The 22,427-nt window shown below is 45.7% G+C and overlaps 8 protein-coding genes across 19 annotated transcripts in view; 3 read left to right on the top strand and 5 right to left on the bottom strand.

Annotated features, from left to right (window-relative positions):
• Nucleotides 1-9: 9 nt before the first annotated feature.
• Nucleotides 10-5,368, bottom strand: RanGAP (Ran GTPase activating protein). 3 transcript variants are annotated; one of them, NM_057364.4, is made up of 6 exons: nucleotides 5,072-5,368; nucleotides 2,042-2,375; nucleotides 1,301-1,982; nucleotides 729-1,230; nucleotides 475-651; nucleotides 10-418 (listed from the first exon to the last, which is right to left on the bottom strand). In NM_057364.4, the coding sequence occupies exons 2-6, from the start codon at nucleotides 2,139-2,141 to the stop codon at nucleotides 89-91; spliced, it is 1,791 nt and encodes a 596-aa protein (NP_476712.1). In that variant the 5' UTR covers nucleotides 2,142-2,375; nucleotides 5,072-5,368; the 3' UTR covers nucleotides 10-88. The 3 variants fall into 3 exon arrangements, with proteins under 3 accessions (NP_476712.1, NP_001260579.1, NP_001260578.1); NM_001273650.1 differs by having other exon boundaries at nucleotides 2,042-2,118; NM_001273649.1 differs by lacking the exon at nucleotides 5,072-5,368 and having other exon boundaries at nucleotides 2,042-2,279.
• Hs2st (Heparan sulfate 2-O-sulfotransferase) lies at nucleotides 2,577-4,494 on the top strand. Its single transcript, NM_057991.5, has 5 exons — nucleotides 2,577-2,834; nucleotides 2,900-3,218; nucleotides 3,277-3,415; nucleotides 3,476-3,696; nucleotides 3,780-4,494. Exons 1-5 carry the CDS (start codon nucleotides 2,708-2,710, stop codon nucleotides 4,021-4,023), a joined length of 1,050 nt encoding a protein of 349 aa, NP_477339.1. The 5' UTR covers nucleotides 2,577-2,707; the 3' UTR covers nucleotides 4,024-4,494.
• CG10237 (uncharacterized protein) lies at nucleotides 4,600-11,477 on the top strand. Of its 5 annotated transcripts, none has more exons than NM_001259162.2 (6): nucleotides 4,600-4,988; nucleotides 6,051-6,168; nucleotides 9,482-9,661; nucleotides 10,201-10,295; nucleotides 10,364-10,517; nucleotides 10,694-11,477. In NM_001259162.2, the coding sequence occupies exons 3-6, from the start codon at nucleotides 9,493-9,495 to the stop codon at nucleotides 11,179-11,181; spliced, it is 906 nt and encodes a 301-aa protein (NP_001246091.1). In that variant the 5' UTR covers nucleotides 4,600-4,988; nucleotides 6,051-6,168; nucleotides 9,482-9,492; the 3' UTR covers nucleotides 11,182-11,477. The 5 variants fall into 5 exon arrangements, with proteins under 5 accessions (NP_001246091.1, NP_724193.1, NP_609967.1 ...); NM_165298.2 differs by lacking the exons at nucleotides 4,600-4,988; nucleotides 6,051-6,168 and adding exons at nucleotides 8,361-8,440; nucleotides 9,194-9,318; NM_001273648.1 differs by lacking the exons at nucleotides 4,600-4,988; nucleotides 6,051-6,168 and adding exons at nucleotides 8,361-9,033; nucleotides 9,194-9,318.
• Nucleotides 11,478-11,485: 8 nt separating this feature from the next.
• Rab9 lies at nucleotides 11,486-14,753 on the bottom strand. Its single transcript, NM_136122.4, has 3 exons — nucleotides 14,264-14,753; nucleotides 12,466-12,660; nucleotides 11,486-12,404 (listed from the first exon to the last, which is right to left on the bottom strand). The coding sequence occupies exons 1-3, from the start codon at nucleotides 14,453-14,455 to the stop codon at nucleotides 12,021-12,023; spliced, it is 771 nt and encodes a 256-aa protein (NP_609966.1). The 5' UTR covers nucleotides 14,456-14,753; the 3' UTR covers nucleotides 11,486-12,020.
• A 129-nt stretch (nucleotides 14,754-14,882) lies between these two features.
• Nucleotides 14,883-16,684, bottom strand: RtcB (RtcB RNA ligase). Its single transcript, NM_136121.2, has 2 exons — nucleotides 15,264-16,684; nucleotides 14,883-15,203 (listed from the first exon to the last, which is right to left on the bottom strand). The coding sequence occupies exons 1-2, from the start codon at nucleotides 16,554-16,556 to the stop codon at nucleotides 14,976-14,978; spliced, it is 1,521 nt and encodes a 506-aa protein (NP_609965.1). The 5' UTR covers nucleotides 16,557-16,684; the 3' UTR covers nucleotides 14,883-14,975.
• Nucleotides 16,685-17,056: 372 nt separating this feature from the next.
• Nucleotides 17,057-22,427, bottom strand: part of CG13085 (uncharacterized protein) — a 6,221-nt gene continuing 850 nt past the window's right edge. Inside the window, exons 1-2 of one of the 2 annotated variants that reach the window (NM_136120.3) lie at nucleotides 20,629-21,029; nucleotides 17,057-17,925 (exon numbers count right to left, since the gene is read on the bottom strand). In NM_136120.3, the coding sequence (NP_609964.1) occupies nucleotides 17,197-17,919 (723 nt within the window). In that variant the 5' untranslated portion in view covers nucleotides 17,920-17,925; nucleotides 20,629-21,029 and the 3' untranslated portion in view covers nucleotides 17,057-17,196. Of the gene's footprint in view, nucleotides 17,926-20,628; nucleotides 21,030-22,427 lie in introns of those variants that run through there. The other variant, NM_001273645.1, reaches the window with a different exon arrangement.
• The window catches only part of Alp12 (Alkaline phosphatase 12), a 5,175-nt gene continuing 850 nt past the window's right edge, over nucleotides 18,103-22,427 (bottom strand). For 2 of the 5 annotated variants that reach the window (NM_001273647.1, NM_001201920.2), the window contains one exon: nucleotides 18,103-20,118. In NM_001273647.1, coding sequence (NP_001260576.1) covers nucleotides 18,289-20,079 — 1,791 coding nt within the window. In that variant the 5' untranslated portion in view covers nucleotides 20,080-20,118 and the 3' untranslated portion in view covers nucleotides 18,103-18,288. Of the gene's footprint in view, nucleotides 20,119-20,206; nucleotides 20,241-20,432; nucleotides 21,030-22,427 lie in introns of those variants that run through there. The other 3 variants (NM_001273646.2, NM_136119.4, NM_001201919.1) reach the window with 3 other exon arrangements.
• Nucleotides 20,731-22,427, top strand: part of Pax (Paxillin) — a 25,844-nt gene continuing 24,147 nt past the window's right edge. Inside the window, exon 1 of the mRNA NM_165293.3 lies at nucleotides 20,731-21,121. Coding sequence (NP_724183.1) covers nucleotides 21,109-21,121 — 13 coding nt within the window. The 5' untranslated portion in view covers nucleotides 20,731-21,108. The remainder of the gene's footprint in view (nucleotides 21,122-22,427) is intronic.

Here is a 22,427-nt window from a genome sequence, read left to right as displayed (position 1 = left end):
CTACGGGTTAGGAATAATACGTTTTTATTCGCGAAAGCTACACAAATCGGAAAGTGGGAAATAAAGGTAATCTCTTCTCTAATTCTCTTTACGACTCCGCACCCTCCAGGAAAGTCTTAAAGGAATTCTTAATGTTGTCGTTGGCAAACGTTGGTTGCTTGAGAGCCTCGCGAAGAGCAAATCGACAGTTCTTGACATCGTAGTCCGAATGGAATACCTCCTTGCAGGGCAACAAACGGAGCTGCATCAGTACATAGTTGAGTACACGTGTCTCCTGCTTTGTCTTGATGGCATAGTCAAAGGTGGCCTGGTACAAGGAGACGGCCAGATCCAACGCAGCTTTCGAGGATTGCGACAAATGCGCGCACTTCAAGGTGGTGAAGACGAGCAGTAGCAAATGGTTGTCGCCGGTGAATTGCTGTACAAAAATGTTACGTTACTCTAATTGCATTCTAATTATTGAGAATATCTTACGTTGACAATCGACTGCAAAGCCTCAAGTTTGTTATCCATATCTAGCGAATCGAAATCTTCCTGGGAGCAGGGTTTCTGGCTCAAACAGAACTTCTCTGGAGTGCATTTTTGGCTGATCGTCTTGTTCGCGACCGCAAAAGTTTCGCTGGCCATCGAGTTGGTTGTGTCGTTAAAAAGCTGTGAAAATTTAAAATTAAAGATAATTCGATTAATTGCTGTTACCATTTGCACAGTACTCCGAAGTATAAACTAACCTTGGTCGTGTAGGCATTCGTAGTGACATAGGCAGTCTCCTCCGCGACGTTGCTGTACTCCTCGTCTCCCTCGTCTTCCTCGTCGTCCTCGTCGCCCTCGCTATCCTCATCTGCTTCTTCGGTAGTATCGTTGGCGTGCTCGTGTACTTCCTCTTCCTCTTCGTAATCTGCGTCCTGCTTGTCAGCCTGGTATTCATCTTCCAAATCCTCCTCTTCCTGGTGCTGAAACGGTTGCAGTGCGGCAGCAGTTGGCAACTTACTCATCTCGCTGATTATCTTCTCGCTGCCTTCTTCTCCAAAGCTATTGCCATCTAGATTCAAGATGCGTAGCTTGGGCTTGTTTCCCATAGCATTCACCAACACCAAGCCGCCGTCGCTGTTGATTTCGTTAAAACCTAAGTCGATAACTTCCAGTCGTTCGTTTCCTCTCTCCAGAGCCTCACCGAAGTGGTAGGCGCCATTAGTTTTGATCAGGCAGTCTCCAAAGCTCATTTCACGCAGCCTGCAAAGCAAAAAGATATCACATAACACTCACTCACTCTCCCTCATCAAAAACTTTATAACCGACTCACAGTGGCAAGAAGGGAAGAGCCTCAGCTATTTTTTCAGCTCCCTCGGACTTTAGAGTATTGTCGTTCATGTTTAGCACTCGTAGATGAGGATTATGCTTGAAGGATTCGGCAAGGGCCTCGACGCCTTCGATGTAAATGGAGTTTTGCTCCAGAACAATCTCCTCGAAGGTCTTGAGGGTTTGGAATGCGGTTGCCATTTCCGTAGCACCGGCATCCTCGAGACGATTGCGCGAACCTATGAACACACGCAGCTGGAGCGGGAAGCCCGCCTTGTTGGCATTGGCATGCAGATCGATCAGAGCCCGGGACAGCATACTACCGCCCTCGGGACCAAGGCCACAATTGCACAGCAGCAGCTCCTGCAGCGAGTAGCAGACCGGGGATCGCAGTAACTCCTCTAAGCCTCGCATGCCATTCGGTCCTAAGGCATTGTCGCTGAGATCCAGGACTGTCAGTTTGGCGCCCGCGACAATTAGCGCGGCTCCCAGGTGCTTGAGTGCCTCCGGAATCTCCGATATGAGACGACCAGTAAACATGTTCTTCCACAGCGCCTTCCGAAACTCTGGATGACGCTTCAGACCCTCACCAATCGCCTTGGCGGCCTCAACGCCCAGTGTGTTCCCGTCCAGATTCAGATAGTGCACGGTGGTCTGTTTGTTAAGGGCATCCACCACATCCTGGACTGTAAAAAGCCTCAATATAGCCACTGCATGGAGTACCCAAAGCGTCACCCAAACTTACCATCGGCAGCTGTGTTCCAGGAAAGCACCTTGTTCTCGAATGATATTCCCTGCTCCTGGCCCAGTTGGGCGGCCATGCTGGCGAAGTTAAAGGTGGACATGCTTGCTTTTAAATGGAATTATTTTATACGAGTGTATATAAGTCGCACTGTACTTTGCGATTGCAGCCGGCTTGCGAAATTTATTTTAACCTCGCAAAAATGGGCGCTAGAATTTTGGCATTGCTTGGTATTATTTGCCGGCAAGGGTGGTCACACTAATAAAAACAGTGATGCTCAAGGCAAAAGGGTTGCTGAAGGGTGATGCAGATCTGGTTGTGACTGGCCTAAAATATTCTGTGTTGTGTTTTAGGAAAAACATATTTATTGAAGTTATAAATATAAGGCAATTAATTTACGGATTCCTAGCTGGAAATTAAATGCAATTATCCGAGCTAGCATTTTGAGCTATTTTCCATCACTAATTTAGTCATCTCAGCTACAGCTGCACATTCCCACAGATTCACCAGATTTCAGTGCCTTGCAGCACTGTCCAGCAGCTGCTGACCAACACTGCTCGATGTTGGTTGCAGAAAAAAAACAAGGAAAACAACGACCTGAGATTATGCTGAAATAAATACGCTGATATGAGCTACCGTGCTGACCTGTAGGGCAAACCGACACGAGGCATGTTTAGGAAACTGCTTAAGATGTGGATTCTGCTCCGACCCACCCACTGGCTGATCCTGATAGCCCTGTGCGCGGTCACCTGTGCAGGTTACTGGTTGCTTTGGTCAGAGATTCGCCTGGAACATGGTAAGTGGAGTCCGGTAGTTAGGCAAAACCATATCACTTTTACACCCATTACCTACTTTGTGCAGCCTTCAAGCCGCTTTCCAAGCTGGGCGATTCTCTGAGCCCAGATCAGCATGCCTCGTCCACCACCGATGACTTTGACTTCGAGGAGCACCTAGTGGTGCTTTACAATCGCGTACCGAAAACGGGATCCACCAGCTTTGTTAACATAGCATACGATCTGTGCAAGCCCAATAAATTCCATGTGCTGCACATCAATGTCACTGCCAACATGCACGTCCTCTCGCTTCCCAATCAAATCCAATTCGTGCGCAATGTTTCCAGGTGGCACGAGATGAAGCCAGCTCTTTATCACGGCCACATGGCCTTCCTAGACTTCTCAAAGTAGGTAACATCTAGCCAATCCAGCAGAGCCCGTCTCAATTGCATTACTCCTTTGCAGATTCCAAATCGCCCACAAGCCCATCTACATCAATTTGGTGCGCAAACCGCTCGACAGACTTGTCTCCTACTATTACTTTCTACGCTTTGGCGACAACTACCGACCGAATTTAGTCCGCAAGAAGGCGGGCAATAAAATTGTAGGTAGAGCATCAAGGTATTAACCTCCCTGTAACCAAAGCCCTCACACATCTTTGCAGACCTTCGATGAGTGCGTGGTGCAGAAACAACCCGACTGTGATCCCAAAAACATGTGGCTGCAGATACCCTTCTTCTGTGGCCATGCAGCCGAGTGCTGGGAACCCGGCAGCAGTTGGGCCTTGGACCAGGCCAAGCGCAATCTAGTCAACGAATACTTCCTAGTCGGAGTCACAGAGCAGATGTACGAGTTTGTGGATCTGCTCGAGAGATCCCTTCCAAGGTGTGCCTCCCAACCATATGTTATTGTCTGTTTTAGAATACTCCAGTTGCTTCATTGACCTGTTCTTTTTTTTTCTTTTGCAGAATTTTTCACGGCTTTCGTGAGCACTATCATAATTCAAACAAATCTCATCTGCGGGTGACATCTTCCAAGCTTCCGCCCAGCGAATCGACAATTAAATCCATTCAAAAGACAAAAATCTGGCAAATGGAAAACGATCTGTACGATTTCGCGCTGGCCCAATTCGAGTTCAACAAGAAGAAGCTCATGCAGCCGGACAACAAGCACGTGCAGAAATTCATGTACGAGAAGATTCGGCCCAAATGATTGCAGAGGAGGCGACGGAGTCGCAGAGCGAGGATTCGGCCGACTCCAGTGATCTAACCAGGAGTCTCCGACAATTGTATTGTAAATACGTAATTCTCCTTCGCATAGATTTGATCTGTACTTAAGAGTAACTCATCCGTACACTTAAGCGCTACCTAAGACTTTAGCATTGAATATCGTTGACATATTACTAACCCAAACCTTTTGTACGTAGTCTAAGCTTTAAACGTATAAAACAGGCGAGAACGCTTTTGTAGTTCATCGTAAGCAATATCTAGCAACAATTGTCTGCACAATATCTCTATATGATTAGTCAAATGTACGTTTTATACTCGACAATACAACGGAATGAATGGATGAATTGAATCGATATGCATACGTAGAACTAGAAATAGGTGTAAATTCATATGTAATCGACTCTCATTGTTTGTAACTCTCATAGGCTAGGCCATAAATCTGAATTTGACATTCAAATTAAATGCATGTAAATACCTAATAGATAATGGAGTGTCTGTCCGTCTGTCTGTCTGTATGTCCATGTGAAGCGCGCTGTGCGTATCAACAGCTGTCGCTGGGATTGCGTGTTCGTAAATTGATTAATGCCATCAGTGGGTTACTTTTAACTTTCAGCGTTCTGTACTTCGACTTAGCTAATTGCACTTGGCTGCCCAACGAAATTCCGCCGGACTTTAAAGGCTGACGTAGCTCCGTGCTCGAAGGTGATCGTCTGACTGGAGGACGGAATGACCGAATGGCTAAATGGCGGAATGGCGGTCCGACACGCAGAATGGGCTCAGGCAAGCGCAAGAAATGGCATGGAAATACATTTGGAAACGGCGAGCAGTGAAATACTTAATTAATTGCTCGTGCTTGAAACTAAAAGCAAATGAGCTCGAATTACCCACAGCCCCCGTCAGTCAGTTGATCACTTGATCGTGGAACGCGGACACGCCAGTCGAAAGAAGGTACATTAGCTAGTGTCCGGCAGAAAAGCAGAAAGTTACTGTTGTGTCGAACGGGAGGAGTGATAGCCAAAGCAATAACTTACACACTTACGATCCGTAAGAGGGATTACAAACTCGTTTTTCACTCAGTCACAGTGGCGAAGGCGATTAGTCTTTAAACTACTCGTGTACGGAGCGTTCAAAAGTTCAAGTCTAATTGCATCCAAGTCGCGTAACCATCAGAAGATTAACCACGATACACTGTGCGAAACGCTCAGAACACGCACTTAATATAAATATATATACATATATAAAGCTGTGCCGCGATTGCGAAAGTGCCCCGATGCTATATAGCTAACTTAAAAATTTCGTATTTTGCGACGAGAAATGAAAATATTCCTTCGTTTACATTCTAGAACAAATATAGGAAGTGGACTTTTCGCAAGTGGCAGATGAGAATTTCTCGAAAGTGCTAAACAGTACAAGTTACAAAGTGTATATAGTTACAAAATATAGCAAAGTGGATTTCCTGATAGAAAGTACGGATTTTTTCAATAATAATAATAATAACTATATTGTTTTAAGTCAAGAACATTTCTAAAAGTGCACACAAAGTGAAGAAAGTTCTTGAATTTTGTAGTACTCACTTACTTTCAGTGTACCTTCTGCAACATTATATTTAATAATGTTAATTGCTGTGGAAAATCGATTGAGTGCGCTGCACCGTGAGAAATACCGCACTTGTCTTGGCACTTTAACGTACTAAAAACAATGGAAATAACATAAAATTAATGCTGAGCTCAGTGAACCATTTTCAGGTGAACTTATGCAAAACAAGCCAAAAAAAAAAAAGAAGATCCCATGCGGCGATTCGCGACGTGATCTTTAGAGCTCTTAACTCGAATCGGTCGCTTATAATGACCTATTAAGTCGCGCTGGCCTTACGAGTGCCCGACTATTCCGACCGACCTATGTATATATCTTGATAACTATAACTTTGTCGTACAATACATATGTGCAATGCACGCAGTGCATAAAAGGGGCGGCTATAAAACGATTTGACAAGCAGCTTTGTATTTTCAGTCTTCAAACGCGACCCAAGCTCACTAGGTACATATATCGGAGTCGAACGGGAGTTCCGAAGGATTTCCACTGTACCAGCCAACTATTTGTGGATTAGCCGATTTTCAATTCAAACAAGGTGAGTAATTGGATCTCATATATACATTTGTATATATATATACATATAGAGTGCTTTTCTTTTTAAGAGTGCATTTCTGAGTGTGTAGCGCTAGGGACCATAAAAATATCTTAGCCAGATCACCATCACTATCACTATGTAGCTACGCTCAGCCCTTATTTACGAGGCATCACTGTCTGTCCGTGTTTTTTGCATTGCCTTTTGCTCATTACTGTTGCATGCATTCCCCCCTTTCGCACTCGTCGCTCGAGAATTTCAGACAAAGTTCAGTAACTCGCCGACGACATTGACCCATTTAGCCACCGCCGATGCTCCCGACTCGATCAGCCTGAATAAAGAAATATTAATTTATTTACATACGCTAGCATTTGCATGTGCATACCGGTTTAGTTAGTTGTAAAGTAACTTGTGTGTGTATTCATTCGATCTGCATCGCCATGACCATGCTGACCACTGCATCTGCGATGAGGTGCCTGCCCTCTGAATTCCCACTTGGTGAGCAATAGCGAAATCTGCCGAACCCCATTTTTTATCGTATATTTATTGCAAGTACTATATGCATTTTCTTAGAATTATCTCCCTCAAATAGAATTATTTTCTATATACGTACGTATGTATTTATATAAGGCGCGTGGCTACAGTTGCTCGAAAAACTATACACCAGTTTGTTAAAAACTTATATACAGTTGTGCTGGTAATTGAAAGTCACGATTAGTTCGAGAAAGAGTATTTAAAAGGTATTCAAAATATAAATAATTTAAAAAAAACAACACTTTTTGCAATGCCTTTTGATATGCCATCTAAATTGTTTGGACATCAAGCGAGTATTCATGTAACAATCCATTTGTTCGATGTCAGTAATATCTACCGACTTGTACTTTTTCCATCTCTTGAGTAAGGTCAAAGCACTTTTGCTTTTGAACCGCCATTGTCACGTTCTTCAAAAGCAGGTTTCTCATGCAGGGTTTTTAACACGCTTTTTGCAAAGAAAAAACCGAAGGGCGAAGGTTGACATTGCAATGGGTCGTAACCCCAGAATTACTCATATTACTCGCTTCAAGTTTTTTCCATATACTCGCAGCTTTGTACCACCCAGTTTTCGTCAGCATCCGCTTCGAGATGGCCAATAAAAATTGACCAAATGACCGAAACTGGCCGTAATGAAATCGAGAGTATCATCGCAACGTAAATCCGTATCCATGAATGGCCGAAGTCTTCGCACGTGCGATCGTGCGATTGAACCGATTTGTCCAAAACCGGGCGGGAACCATTTGCTGTCCACAACGCAGAGGGTGCTCGGCTTTGGGACGTGTTAATTATACCAAATATGCCTGGCTTAACACATGGGGCTGAGAAAATAGGGACATATGATATGACATGGTGATGCGGTGTCATTAGATGCGATCTTATGATCTATAACTATGATCTATAAATAGTTGAAGATGCTTTCAAGTGTCCAATGTTTGTGGTCTCCAACAAATTGCTAGTGGGGTGACCCCAGGTGTAGGTACGCCGAACAGGTGTAAGCACTAATTGGCGTGTAGCTGGGCAGCATTGAAACCGGATGGCTATGCACGGGCACGGGGCTTCAGGGTCGCGATGGGAAATGCCTATGCCAAGGGATTTTCAAGAGCCCAATAGTACTGTGGGCGATTACCCGAAGAAAACCCGAATAAATTAGGCAAGTCCAAGTTGAAAGCGAAACTGAAACCGGCTTGAGGTGGCGGTGGCATCATTTCCCAATGACGATGCACCCCAGACCCAGTAAAGCTTGCTCGCTCTCCCTGGGCAAACTCCATGTGTCTCTCCATCTAGCAACTCCACGCTCTTGCGAGGCACGTGAATGTCATGCTCAAGTTCAGATTCAGCTGGTGATGATCACTTAATGGGTGCACAACTTGTTTCATATAATAGCATTATATAGTTATTCCCCATCACTAGTGCAAGCAAGCAAGAAAATATATGTTTCAGTAGAAGCTTATTATGTTGAAACTACTTCATTTTGGTGCATTAAAGCATTAAACAACTATAGTTAAAAGACCCCCTTATAGCAGAAGTAGTTACTGTCGGGAAACAAACCCACTTGGCAGCACTGGCGTCTCGATCGGCGACACCCACTCTCATGCCGCTCCGCTCACAATTCCAGTTTTAATTCTTGGCCTGGCATAAAATCTCGACTCGCGCTTTTGGCCGCAACAGTTTCATCTGGGCTTTCAGCTCCGTTGCACGCGTCACTCGCAGCTGGTTTTTTGGGCCGTCTTTGCGGAATACTGTTAGCCATTATACCATTATAGCCTTTAAGTTTGGGCCAAACTAGTTTCGGTCGTGTTGTGTTGTCTTGTGTTGTGTTGTGATCCGTGTGTACTATTTAAGATCTCGTATTTTCCCAGACACAACATCAGCGATTCAGTAGACTCTTGTGTATCATTCATGAATGCAAAAACAGACGATACCCTAAGCAAATCACCTGGCCCATCTAGCCGAAATTGGTAGCAATTTTCAATGTCAGCGCTTCGGATGCTAATCTCCTAGTCTTTTGTTTCGAGCCAGCACTAACGCTAATTTTCGATTTGATGGGAAATCTTCAGCGCTAATTTCCGATTTGATGGGAAATCTAGTGTGCTAATTTCTGATATCCAACTGCCCCACTATATAAGCTCACAGACCCTGGCTCCTCATCTCGCAATTCGAAACCTGCCTAACTGGAAATTACGCTCAAGTAGAACGCGTCAAGTGTCTCCAGAATTTAGTTCAAGGCTCCTAACGTTATTTTCTGATCTCTGAAGAATTGCATTATCTTCGCGAATCTCTGGCCTCTTCTTCCGTTTTAAGCAATTTGCGAATGTCAAGGTGAAGGTCGGCCAGGTGATTAATAAATAAATGAATACATATATGGATATGTTTAGACGATCATCGCATTGACTGGCGGGAAAGTCTAGAAACTCGATGCAGTTGAGCCGGTTCCGAGTCACTTGTGTCTCGCTAATAAATTGAAATCTCTACGCTTTTTTCTTCTTATAAATAGAGGGCACAATTTTACATTTGGCAAACTGAAAATATACAGCGGCGAACCGCTTAGAAAAAGCACATAGCTTAATATAATCGCAGAATAATTTCAGTTCAGCCAGAGCAGCAACAATTGCAAAATGAGTAAGTAGTAATTGTGAAGTATGACAACTAATTGGCAATCGATGTCAGTTAGCTCAAGTTATTTAGTTGGCCAAAGTTCCCAGTGCTCTCAGTGTGAAACCCGCAGCCCCAGCTCAAAGTACAGAAGCTGTCGCTAACCGAACCCCAACTGCTTCCCTTCCAGGAGTACCCACCATGCTGTCGGACATCGACCAACTGCCCACGCTCCAGGTGGGCGACTACACGCTCCAGTTCGAGTTGGGCGAGCCGACTGCCCAGGGCAAGGAGGTGGCCATCAAGGAGCTGCGCGAAACACCCGAGCGCCAGAAGGAGGCCTCCAAGGAGCTGGCCCGTCTTCTAGAAGGTGAGTCGTGATCAGAAATGGAGTTTTACTTTGAATCAATATAATTATACATTAACTACATGAGTTAAAACTCACATGATGAAAGTCATTGAAACTGCATTACATCTGTTTAAAGTATATACATATATCTGAACTGAGATCATACAATATGCATTTTGCTAAGCTATTTTCATAATTTATATCCGAGGGATCTCCAAAAGCTGATAAAAACTTGAGTTAATAAAACTTAAGCCATAAACTTCGTACTTAGCCTGCATCTAATAATTTACCCGATTGTTGGGAATTGAAAATCCATTTGTACACCAAGTTCGAACGAATAGTTCTATATCATTAGTTGGCGACTTCGTGTCACTAATAACAAGTTGGGGCTAAAAGCAGCGCGCCCTCGAGAGGATTTCGTTGCATAAGATTCGTAACTATTGTTACAAATTACGATTGCCTTTTAATTGCTGGATAAACTTAATGCCAGTGGTTTAGTGACTTTTTAGAATTAAGACTATTGAAGGTGAGGTCGATTAATATTTGCGATATGCTTCCAGCGGAGACGGACTTGCTGTACCCCAAGGGAAACGAGGAGTGGCTGATCAGATACCTGCGGCCCTGCAAGTATTACCCGGAAAGTGCCCGTGATCTGGTGAGTCTAGTGTGGCAACCCAGTTTCCAGCTGTGTTACTAATTGTATATATTCTGAATATGGAACAGATTAAGCGGTACTACGCCTTCAAGGTGAAGCACGCGGATGTGTACACCGACCTGAAGCCATCGAACGAGGCCAACATCTTCAAGCACAACATCCTTACCGTCTTCCCCAACCGAGATCAACTGGGTCGTCGCATTTTGGTCCTCGAACTGGGCAGTAAGTACACTGAAAGAAGGATACTTCAATATATTAGCTTTTGAGTGCAAAGATCTCGATCTTCAGAGTAAAGTTTATTTTAGTTAAGATGCAGGTTTTCCTATCATTTGAAGTTTCATAGTTGCTCCAAGCATTGAGCAGATCCTGTATTAATCTTTCGTAATCCCCGATTACAGAGCGCTGGAAGCACAAGCAGGTCACCCTCGATGAGGTGTTCAAGGGAGCTGTGCTCTTCCTGGAGGCGGCCATGCTGGAGCCAGAAACACAGATCTGCGGAGCCGTTGTGATCTTCGACATGGATGGCCTCAGTCTCCAGCAAACGTGGCAGTTTACGCCTCCGTTCGCCAAGCGCATTGTGGACTGGCTTCAGGACTCGGTGCCGCTCCGGATCAAGGCCATTCACATCGTGAACCAGCCGAAGATTTTCCAGGTGGTCTTTGCCCTGTTCAAGCCCTTCCTCAAGGAGAAGCTGCGCAGCAGGATCATCTTCCATGGCACCGATCGCGAGTCCCTGCACAAATACATGTCGCCCAAGTGCCTGCCAGCCGCCTACGGAGGATTCCGGGAGGCCAGCCGCATCGACAGCGACCAGTGGTACCAGCTGCTGCTCAAGTGCGACACCGAGTTCGACACCATCAACTCGTACGGCTACAAGAAGAAGTGATCTGTGGCCACCGGCCTGGTGCTGCTCGTGATAATCAACTCCACTCGTTTCCACACGTCTTCACATTAAGCCCACGTGGAGCGTTATAGTTAAGCACTCGATCTACCATACGCTTGTCCTGTTAGTGAGTAGCGCCTAGAGTTTGCCTTAGTCTTAACCAGGATCGGAGTGTCGATCGCAGCCAGAAGAAGTGTTATACCTACATGCATATTATTTTAATCCGGGGTAAGCGTATTTATATCATTTTACTATTGTACATTAAACCAATTGTTAAAATATAAACATACTTTGTAAACAAACACGTGCGGTATTCATATTTATTCGTTTGTTCCCAGCTTTCACATCAGATAAACACACTTAAGGCACTCCGAAATTATGCAATATATAAGGAAAAAATGTAGTGATTACATTCTGATTGCCTTATGCGTAGTACATTAGACACCTAAAGCTTGCTTTCCTCAAGCAAGACACTTGGTTATGGTAAAGCTTATATACGATTGTTATAAGAGTATTTCATACCGCATATATTCGATACGGTAACATAACAAAATAATAACTTAGTAAGATAATATTAAAGCATAGCAAGTAAAAATGGAGATCCTATTCTTGACATAGAAGCTAGCTCATAGTTAGCTCGCTGTGAAGCATAGTTCCCTTAGAATATCAACCACAACGAGGCAATCCACTCTCTACAGCCATCAACATTGGGTGGATGGGTTGCCTTTCGGTCTGAAGCTCCTGCCCCTCCGCGGACTGGAATGCATTGAATCTGAAGGTCAACCCGGCGGGGTGAGTGGTTAAATTAAGCGTAAGTTTCCTGACAGCTCCTGTCTGTCTGCTCATAGCCGATAATTGGTGGCTGGCGCCTTGCTGGCGTTGCGCTTCTGGCCGAACACTTTCTTGCCCGGACTGTGCATGGCGGCATCATCGCCATCCGCGTCCTGCCCTACGCCGCCGCCACCGCCTCCTCCGCCTGTGCAACAGATGCGCCGCTGCACCAGGCGAATGGGGCGGGTGAGGTCAATGGTGTCGCCGTGCTGGCGCAGTTCCGCCTCGGCCACGCACTCCATGTGCCGCCACTGGCGAAGGCCAAGGACGAACGCATCCGTCACATTGGTGGCCGCCTTCGATGACGTCTCGATGTGGCAGGCCACCTTCTGCTCCGCGCACCACTGCTGCACTGCGTCGGAGCTCACCTGTCGCTTCTGCGCCGGAATGTCGTTCTACAATTGGAAGCAATTAACCTTTTAAACTCAAGATGAACGTTCTGCAAGCATGGCTCACCTTATTTCCCACCACGATGAATGGAAACTTGTCCTGGTCCACATCTGCGTAGTTGAGGAACTCATTGCGCCACACACCCAATCCCTTCAAGCTGTCCCGGTCGTCGAGTGCGTAGCAGAGCAGACAGATGTCCGATCCTCTGTAGAACGGGGTGCGTAGAGCCCGGAATCGCTCCTGGCCAGCGGTGTCCCATATCTAGTTTGGGGAAATTCCAATTAAGGCAATGCATCAATTAAGTTTGATTGAATTGGCGATTCAAATGGCGCTCAATTGAAATTTGCATTCGATTAGAAGCAAACTCACTGAGAAACAAACACTTTCGCCGTTTGAAAACCTATGGAGTGTTTGCATGCCTGACTGACTCACTTATATCAACACATTTACTGTCATTTCTTGTGTGTTAATTAAATATTTAGTTTTGAACTGATAACGAGGTGGTGATAAGCAATTAGCTCAGGAAATAGTTCGTTGAATCTGAATTTTCGAGTAGCATACATACTTTAAATATTTATTTTATACTTTTATTTATTTTATACTTTCGAACATGAGGTTATACTTTTAGCTCTAACAATGGATACTTTAAACTTCTTTATCTAATATAAACACCTTTGGCCTCCAAACACATGGGTGGAATAACCCTTTTAGGGTGTGAGTACTGCCCATGGTAACTAAGTGACTCCATACATATGTACATATGTATATAGGTAGTGCAAAAAACACCCCAGTGATTCCACGATTTTTTGCAGCACTGGGAAATCCGCTTTTGGCCAAGTTCTTCCTGTGCCCAGCGAACTGTGAACCAGCAAACTATGCGAGATTCCCGTCGGATTAGTCATATGTATATCAATCAGTCCACATTCGCTACTTCCTACTTTATAATGTATCTGCTGGTCCAATTAGAATTATTATTCCGATTTGCGACACCTTGGCTGCATTTTGCTTACTCACTGAGACGCGCTGCATATTCATGAGTTTTCCGAGCTTGGCGAACTGTGAAAATCATTTAGTTCGATACTTTTGAAGACAACAGTCCGAATGGAAAATGGAAAACAACTGCGATGCGGATGAGATGGAGCGGGGGAAACCGCGTCGGCGGATGAAACAAAGTCTCTCACTTGTTTGCCGAATGGCGAAACTGTCATTATTGTTATTATTTCAGTTTTTTGTTTCTGCAATGCCATTCCGTTCTCAACGCTAATTGAGTAGAAATCTAATGTTCATATATGTGTGTGTGTGAGTGGGGATGGGGCAGATGGAACAGATACCCCCATAATGTAGGTACAGCTACAGTGGAAAAAACTACGTAATTAATTGATTGCACATATTTTTTTCTTAATTTCAAATGCAAGACTCAAAAACGTGTCAGTAAGATAATACTTTTCTCTGGTATACGAGTGTTTCAAATGGTTCAAGGAATGTATAGTCAATGTTTCCTTGTTTAAATGGTTTAATTTGTTAGCACTTCTGTTTTTACCCTGTTTAACTTACTAAAGTTCCACTGTGCCGCGAATGTAAGGGAATGGAAAACAAGGCTTAATCGTTGTGTAGTTTCTAAGTGTTTGCATCAACAAAATGCCGGTGGATCGGGCACAACCATGCGACGGTGGGATAGATCCGTTTGGGGGGGGGGGGAGGGGGTTAGTGTTTAAGTGAAATACACTTGAAGGAAATACGCTTGGCCAACTGTTGCATTCACCATAAGAATTGCAAAAGTTCTACGGCCTTGCCGCAATATCGGTATTACTATTACTCCTAGTCAGTAGTTGGATTGCATAATAGTCATAGTCGTAGTCTTCACCTGCAGAGTGTAGCGCTCCCCGTCGACGACTATGTCCTTGTTCATGAACTCCACGCCGATGGTGTGGAAGTTGTTCTCCTCGTAGCGATTGGCGACGAATCGGGTGAGCAGGGCGGACTTGCCAACGCCTCCGTCGCCCAGTATGACGACCTTCAGCAGCTTGGACTTCTGCGGCGGCCGCATGTTCGTCATAGTGCCTGCGTTTGTTTGTTCTTGCAGTTAAGTCCGGCGGCAACAGCAGTGGCTAGATTTCTTTGGCCTTTTCCTACTGCGCAGCTTGGTTGACTGCCGGCTGCAGTGAGTTTTCGGCTTAATTGCACTCACGATTCCCGAGCGATTAGCAGGCGCACATACAGAATTGCACACGGCGTGTTGTTAACAACGAATATAATTCGTTTTTTTTCGTTTAAATAAATCGAAATGGGCAGCTCAATCAAAATTCGCGCCGTGCAGCAGGTCCAATTGGATTGGCAGTCAGCTGACAACTAACAGACCGGGCCTTTGGCCTAACATAATGCTAAGCTCGCCGTTAACAGAGCGCCAGTGTGGGGTGACCACAGCTCACTTAACAGCTTAACTACATAACTGTTAACTTTGAATAAAAAAACGAAAACCTCTTAACAAATTCTATAAAAATTTTAATTCGTTATTAACTAAATTGACAGCCATCGGACCAAATGTTTATTGACTTAATCACAATAATAAATTAGACTTAGCCCTTGATAACTGCAATTGGGCGCATCTTGATGCACTTTTTGCTGATGCCAGCTGCGTGACAGGTGTCGACCACATCGGTCACGTCCTTGTAAGATTCGGGTGCCTCCTCCATGACCAGTTTGGGCGAGGCCACGCGTATGGCGATGCCCAACTGGTCCAGCTTGTCCAGCACATCCTTGTAGTCCAGATTGCGCCGGGATTTGGCTCGAGATAGTGCACGACCCTAAAGATTCAAGGAGGTTTTAGTCTGGCGAACAGGAAGAAACGGGATTTGGTTACTCACCGCTCCGTGGCAAGTGCTACCGAACGTCTCCTGCATGCCCTGCTCCGTTCCAGTTAGCACGTAACTGCAAGTGCCCATGGTTCCACCGACGAGGACTGGCTGCCCGGTAAGCTGATAGTCCACTGGGATCAGGGGATGGTGTGGCGGGAAGGCGCGCGTGGAGCCCTTCCGGTGAACCAACAGCTTCCGCTCCTTGCCGTCCACCATGTGGTTCTCCACCTTGGCAATATTGTGCGAAACGTCATAGATAACGTGCATGTCGAGATCATCGGGTGTGGTGTTAAACATCTTGGCAAACGCTTGACGGGTGAGGAATGTCATGGAGCTGCGATTCACCCAGGCAAAGTTCGCAGCCGCCGCCATGGCCTTCAAGTAGTCCTGTCCCTCCACCGAATTGATCCTGGCGCAGGCCAGCTGCCGGTCATTGGTCTCGATCTTGTCCCGCTTCATGGCCTTCTCCATCTGGACCAGGGCGTCGGTAGCGACCTGGTGGCCGAAGCCACGACTGCCCGAGTGAATCATCACCACCACCTGGCCCTTCTCCTCGATGCCCATCTTGGAGGCGCTCCACTTGTCGTAGATTTCGTCCACCACCTGGATCTCGGCGTAGTGATTGCCCGCACCCAGAGTGCCCAGCTGGGGCAGCCCTCGCTTCTTGGCCCGCATGCTCACCTTGGCGGGATCGGCGTTCAGCATGCGGCCGTACTCCTCGCAATGCTCCTTGTCCTCCGCCCACACGTATCCCTCGCGCAGCGACCAGTCCATGCCCATTTCGAGGGCCTCCTCCAGATCGCGGGCATTCATGGGTATGATGCCCTTGGAGCCCACACCCACGGGTATGTGATCGAACAGGGACTGCGCCAGTTGCTCCTTCACCGGCTGCACATCCTTCTCGTACAGATTCGTGCGCAGCAGACGCACGCCACAGTTGATGTCGAAACCCACGCCGCCGGGACTTACAACGGACAGCGGATCGTTCATGTCGAAAGCAGCCATGTTCCCGATGGCAAATCCGTAGCCGGAATGAATGTCGGGCAGTCCAATGGACCTGCCCACGATGCCCGGCAACGCGGCCACATTGGCTATCTGCTTGACGCCAGGCAGGAAGCCACCCACTGCGCCCGGGCGACAGGAGTTCTTCAGCTCCTCCAGCATCAGGCGCTCCAGCCGGCTGTTCACATAGAAACACCCCTCCACATTCATATTTGGCTGGAAGCCCTTCTTGATGCGCCAGCAGTGGTCGCTCACTTTCTCCAGGTACCGGAGCTCATCGTTGTACGGACGCACCACCATCCTGACTCTCCGGTCGTTCTCTTTGCCAGCCAATCGCTTCTTAAGCTATTTATATTTATGAGCTATTTCACCAGTTTTTTATTTCTGAATTGCATGCCGGCACAAAATATTTGTCAGCGATACTATCGCAGTGCGCGATGTGTAAAATACCAGACTTAAAGCGATACGAAAAATACCGCCTTTACACTTGCAAACCAATTGTCAAATATCGTATTAAGGTAAATTTATTTGCTTAAATTAAATTAAAAATGCTAACAAATTGAACAGCGCTGTGTTATTAAGTTATCCTGCTAACATATTTATGTGGTGGTATGCTTGCATTAAGCAAAGTATGTTGCCCAGCTTATCTGTGCGAAAGCAAGCAGTTTAAACTAAGCAGTATTCTCTCTAACGGAAATTTAAAACTTAAGTCAAATTGTATTCAATTATCTACTTTTATTAACTCAAATTAGTGCAAACGAGAAATTGAATTCTGTCGAAAAGAAGAGCTTTTCGGTTGTACATTTGTTTGAGTGTGTATTTTAAATGCAATTGCAATCTCTTGCATAGTAAAAGACAAAAATATTTACAAAAAGAGTGAGTTCATATCAAATATAGAATCCAATTCCACTGAGATCTCTGCAAACTGTGCCACATGTACTCAGGCGGTCTTGAAGTACTCATTATAGCACTTGTAGTAGTTCTGTATGTAGGCAGGCGGGCCATATATCTTAAAATCTCCCTTGATTAGGTCACTGACGAGGAAGCTCAGGTTCGGGCACAGCCGTGTCAGGTTTTCGGGGTTAAAGCCCATGGAACCCAAGGTGGTTAGGTGAATGAGCTTCAGCGATGGCAATCTGTTGAGTAGTTGCGGCTGCAGATAGGAATCACCCGTCTGATTGTCAATGTGGAGTAGAGCGAGTGCCTTTAGCTTATCTGCCGATTGCAAGAGCTGTGCTATCTGGTAGTCTCGCACATCGCAGTGACGCATGTCCAGAAATAGCAGCGATGGAACCACCTGGCCCACAGTGCCCACTATCTCCGCCGACCACTTGGCATGGTCCAACTTCAGAGCCCGAATCCTGCGGCTCTCGGCGGCCCCTTGGCACAGTGGCCTCAGGTACCGGAGTACGTCCTGGTCCTTGGTGGAGTAGCCCACGTTGATGTGCAGGCTGTTCAGTTGGCCACCCAACTTAATGAGCAAATCTTCGTGGAGAGCAGGCGGCTCTCTCATGCTGAACCTCAAGTCCCTGAATCGATGCAGCTGTCTCTCGATGGCGCCTCCAAAACAGGGAATTTCATTGTAGAGCGGCGCTAGGTCCTCCAAACTCAAATAACCAAATATAATATCCAAACAATCGTCGTTCAGTTGCAGTAAGTCCATTTTGCACTAAAAAAAAAACCGCAACCTTTAATGAATAGTAGTAATCACATTTATTTGTGCAGGCACTAGCCTTAAACATCAGATTTAGTTAGCTTCTAGGGTAATAATATTATTGGTTGTCAACATAATGGGATTGTAATAAAGATAAAGAACAAAGATGGCAAAGTAAATGTTGAATGTTTTCTCTTCAAATTAATGTTTATTCAACAATCTCATTCGGTAAAATCCTTCAATGGTTTCAGTTAACTCATGTCCTATTTCGGTGACCCAATCTTTGACTTATATCTAATTTGTAAGCTTGGCAAGAACAGTTTTCATTATAACTACATATATCAAAGTGTTTTGTTGGCTACGCTTTTGTTTCTACGCTTATATGGGCGTCAGCTCGGCCAGAGTTTCCGCGATGGAGCTATCCCGGAATCTTCCGATCCTCAGGGCGTACGATATGGCGTGCGCCACATAGCTCTGCTCGTGGACGCCGTGGAACAAGTAGGACATGGCACCATCCGCGTGAATCGTTACATCCGAGCCACCGTGCAGATTCTCGTCCGTGTTGATTGCTGCCTGCTGGGTGTACTCCCAGGCGGTAATATCGTCAGCAGTTGGATCCTTGCGGCTCTGCGTTTGCGGATCCACCTGGAATCCCTGATAGCTGGTGCCATAGGTTAACGTGGTGTACGGCGTCCCTTCTGTCTTCGAGTTTCCCGCCAAGCCGAGTATACTGGATCCCCGATCGGGATGCCCATTGATGGTCAGGCTGTGCGAGTGATCGGCGGTCACAATGACCAAGGTTTCGTCCAGGCGATCCGATGACTTGAGGAAGGAAAGTGTAGACTCAACGGCTGCGTTCAGTTCGAGCACCTCACTTAGCGCCTTTCGAGCGTTTCCCCTGTGATGGGCTTGGTCGATTAGACCGGCTTCCACCACGAGCAGAAACCCCTTATCACTGTTTCCCAGGACCTCCAGCGCCTTGAGGGTCATATTGGACAGCGAGGGCATGCCGGCGTCACTGCGATCTCGTTCGTGGTCGTACATTAGGTGTCCATTGGCGAAAATACCAAGTACGTAGTCAACATCCTGACCATTGAGATTCCACAGCTCACGATTGTTTTGCACAACCGCATGTGACACTCCCTCATCCGCTTTCTTTAGCCTCCAATCTCGGATGAGATCTCGTCCATCCTTCGACTGGCCGGCCCAAGTGTCCAGGGGATCGGCTGCTGAACCGGTTACATCTGAGACCAGCATCTGACGACCACCGCCCATGATTACGTTTATGCTCTGACCCGTCGGCTGTTCGATCAGCTGGCGAGCTATGTCCATACATCCCTGACCCTGAGCCTCGGCTGGCATTCCGCTCTCACACTCCCATCGACGATCCGGCACGTGGGCGTAGAGGGCAGCCGGAGTGGCATGCGTCACCCGGGTGGTGGTCACGAAACCCGTTCGCATTCCATCCACCTGGGCCCACTTGAGGATCGTCTGAACGTGGTGGTCCTCCTTCAGGGATGCGCTGCAGTTCCCCAGCGGTACATTTGCATCAACTCCTCCCGTTTCGTAGTTTACCTTTACTCCGCCAAAGAGAGCTGTGGCCGTGGAGAACGAGTCCGGTACTTGCTTGTCGGCACAGTAGGTCTTCAGCAGTCCCATGTCCGGAAACTGCTCCCAACGCAGGAGTCCCTCCTCCTTGACTCCGAGTATCCGTGCGGCCGTCACCGTGTTCGGACCCATTCCATCGCCCACGAACAGGATTACGTTCTTGGCTCGCCGGCGATTGAACTGCCTGGAAACGGCCTTCTGAAGCTCATCGATTCCCTGATCGTACCACTCCTTTTGCTCCTTGGGCAGATCTACGGGCCAGTAGCTCACCGTCTCCATGTCGCCCACATCGCCGGACATGCCGTAGTGCACAACGAAGCCAATGCACATGGCGGTTATCAGGAGGGCCGAGAAAACCACGGATATGAGGAAGAGCCTGGATCTGAACCATTTCGTGTGCTGCACGGGATTGCTCTGGTCATTGCCCTGAAAGCTACCTATTTCCACCGTCTCCTTGGCACTGGAGTCATCCAAATTGTTCAGCTGCACTTCCGTCATGTCCACATCGCTGAGTTTTCGAAACTTTTGGCTATTTATCGGCGTTCCACTTCGCTTTTCCATTTCTCATTAACGTCTGGATCGGCCTAATCTCTACACAGACTGAAAATGTGAGATATATTGCAGATTGTTAACTAATCATTGTTTACCACAGATAAAAGACACTTTATAGACAGAGAGAAGTGAGTACCTTTGATATGCGATATTTTCGGTTGATTTTAAAGTGGTATAAACGTTATATATTTATCATCTTAGATGATAAAGCCAATATATTATTATATATAAAGTTTAAATTCTGAGTGTAACAGTACTAATGCAAATAGTTATTAAACCCTTTACACATGTAATAATTTCTCATCCCCAATATTTTAACATAGAAACACTGTAGCGTTGAAATTATTCTGTTCTTTTCGTACTTTTTCATGGGAACAGCTGTGAGTGAATGTTTATATTTCACAGAACACAAGGTAATATGATTTGTATACGATTTGAATGCCGCTCACTGACGAGAATTCCAGTTGGAACACCTACCAACTTTCCAACAGTTAGTTTTAAACCGTTGGTTGGTATTATCGACAGCGGTAAGTTGATAAGTATTTTAGTTAAGTTTACCACTTGATTTCTTCCTCGGTCGGTGCGATAGTTCCAACTGCTATCGATAGCTAATCAGCTGTTCGCTCTCTCCAGTTGAGCGAGCGTGCGCTTGTGCTTGTGTGTGTTCCTGCGTTCGTGTACGTGATTCAATGTTTTTTTTTTTGTATTGTTTATGACCGCCGCCGCTCCAAAATTAAAGTGATTCATATATAAAACTCGTCTCCAACTCGCGGCGAAATCCACCGATACTCGCCATTCGGTCGCTGGCAACAGCTTAAAATTAGTCTCCGGCCAACTCCGCGCTTTTCAGTTGCGGGTGAACAGGAAAATAAAGTGTTTGCGTGGACTTGTCGCTCTTCGCTTTCAATCAGCATCAATTAAAAAACGCGTGTGCTTGTGCCAAATAAATCCAGAAAACTGAGCATTCCAATTGGACAAGAGCGGAAAACTACACGCACACTAACGCACACAGGGCGGAAAAACAACAACACCATCGCCATGGACGATTTGGGTAAGTAAGTGGTGGTCCACTTTTCCTCGGGGAAAAGCGACTTCCTCAAGCGGAGCATTCCACAGCATAAACCGTGTGACGTAGGCAAAAGCCGCAAAGATAATTCTGCGACTTCAAGGTCAGTCGCTAATTGGAGTTAATTAACATGTAGCTGAGGATTCTGCCGTTGGCCGCCAGGTGGCGACACAGGAAGTCGAAAATCTCACGCTTGAATAATTTTCGTTTACAGTGAAGAGTGGCTAAAACGTACCTCACGTGTTGAATGGCAACGTGTGTTCTGTGTATCTTTTTAGTTATTAATCTGTTATTCACTTCTGTTTTAAGAAATTGTTATTATGTAAAAAAGTTTTGAGTGATCTTCAGTCATTGACCGAACAAGATGTGTTATTTGTTTAATATATTTCCCAATATACAAAAATATTTATTATTGAATATTTCTTGAAACTCAATATTTACTGTTTTTCGAAATTCTTATCGTAAGCATACAATCATTAATCACGATTAAAAATGGTTGTGTTACGTGCTTTAAAATTCTTGATGATGAATTTCAAGTGCTCGTCTTATCTTTGAACCCGTTCATATGTACATGGGTCCATACATACATATGTACATACATACATACTTATGTACATACATACATATGTGCAAAGTGCACAAGTAAATGAATGAGCTTTTAATTCGGGAAGTGGCTATTGCGATAGCTGTGGTCCGATTCGCGCATTCCTTGCACTTTTATGAATAATCCTAATTCCTTGAATCGAACATAAAAGCATCGCGCTCAGCACTTCCAGTGTGAAATCATTTACAATTCTAGAAAGCAAGGAGGGTGTGGTTTCTTGCAGCCCCAAGTTCGAAACCCTTGTACTCATGTGAATGATCTGGTCTGAGAGAGGCAGCTTAATCAGCCGGGCTGTATTTGCTTTCTTCGCTGCCCCACAGTGCTCTTTTAGTCTCCATCAGCGAAATAAAAGTCTACATGTCGTCTCACTTTATTTTCTTTATGACACAATTCTTCGCTGTTTCGGAATGTCTTTTGATAAAAATATAAAAGTGAAGCAAAACGAAATCTGCAGCCGAGAGTTGTGTGTCCAGAAATTCTTAAGAAATGACTAAAGGCCAGGCCACTAACACTTATGAAGAATTCCAGCTGACTTGCCCTACACCTACGCACAGTGGTCTAAGAGCCCGCTAAAATTTGCTTATCGGCTGGGCTTGTAGGATTCTAGATCTTAAGAAACTTTCATATAGAGCTTTTGCAAAATCATGTTAAATAACAAATAATATTTCAGATCACTTTTTAGATTAC

This window comes from Drosophila melanogaster, chromosome 2L (genome assembly GCF_000001215.4).
Source record: "Drosophila melanogaster chromosome 2L".
NCBI classification, from domain to species: Eukaryota; Metazoa; Arthropoda; class Insecta; order Diptera; family Drosophilidae; genus Drosophila; species Drosophila melanogaster.
Note: the sequence above shows the minus strand (reverse complement) of the source record. Positions and strands in the feature narration are given on the sequence as shown.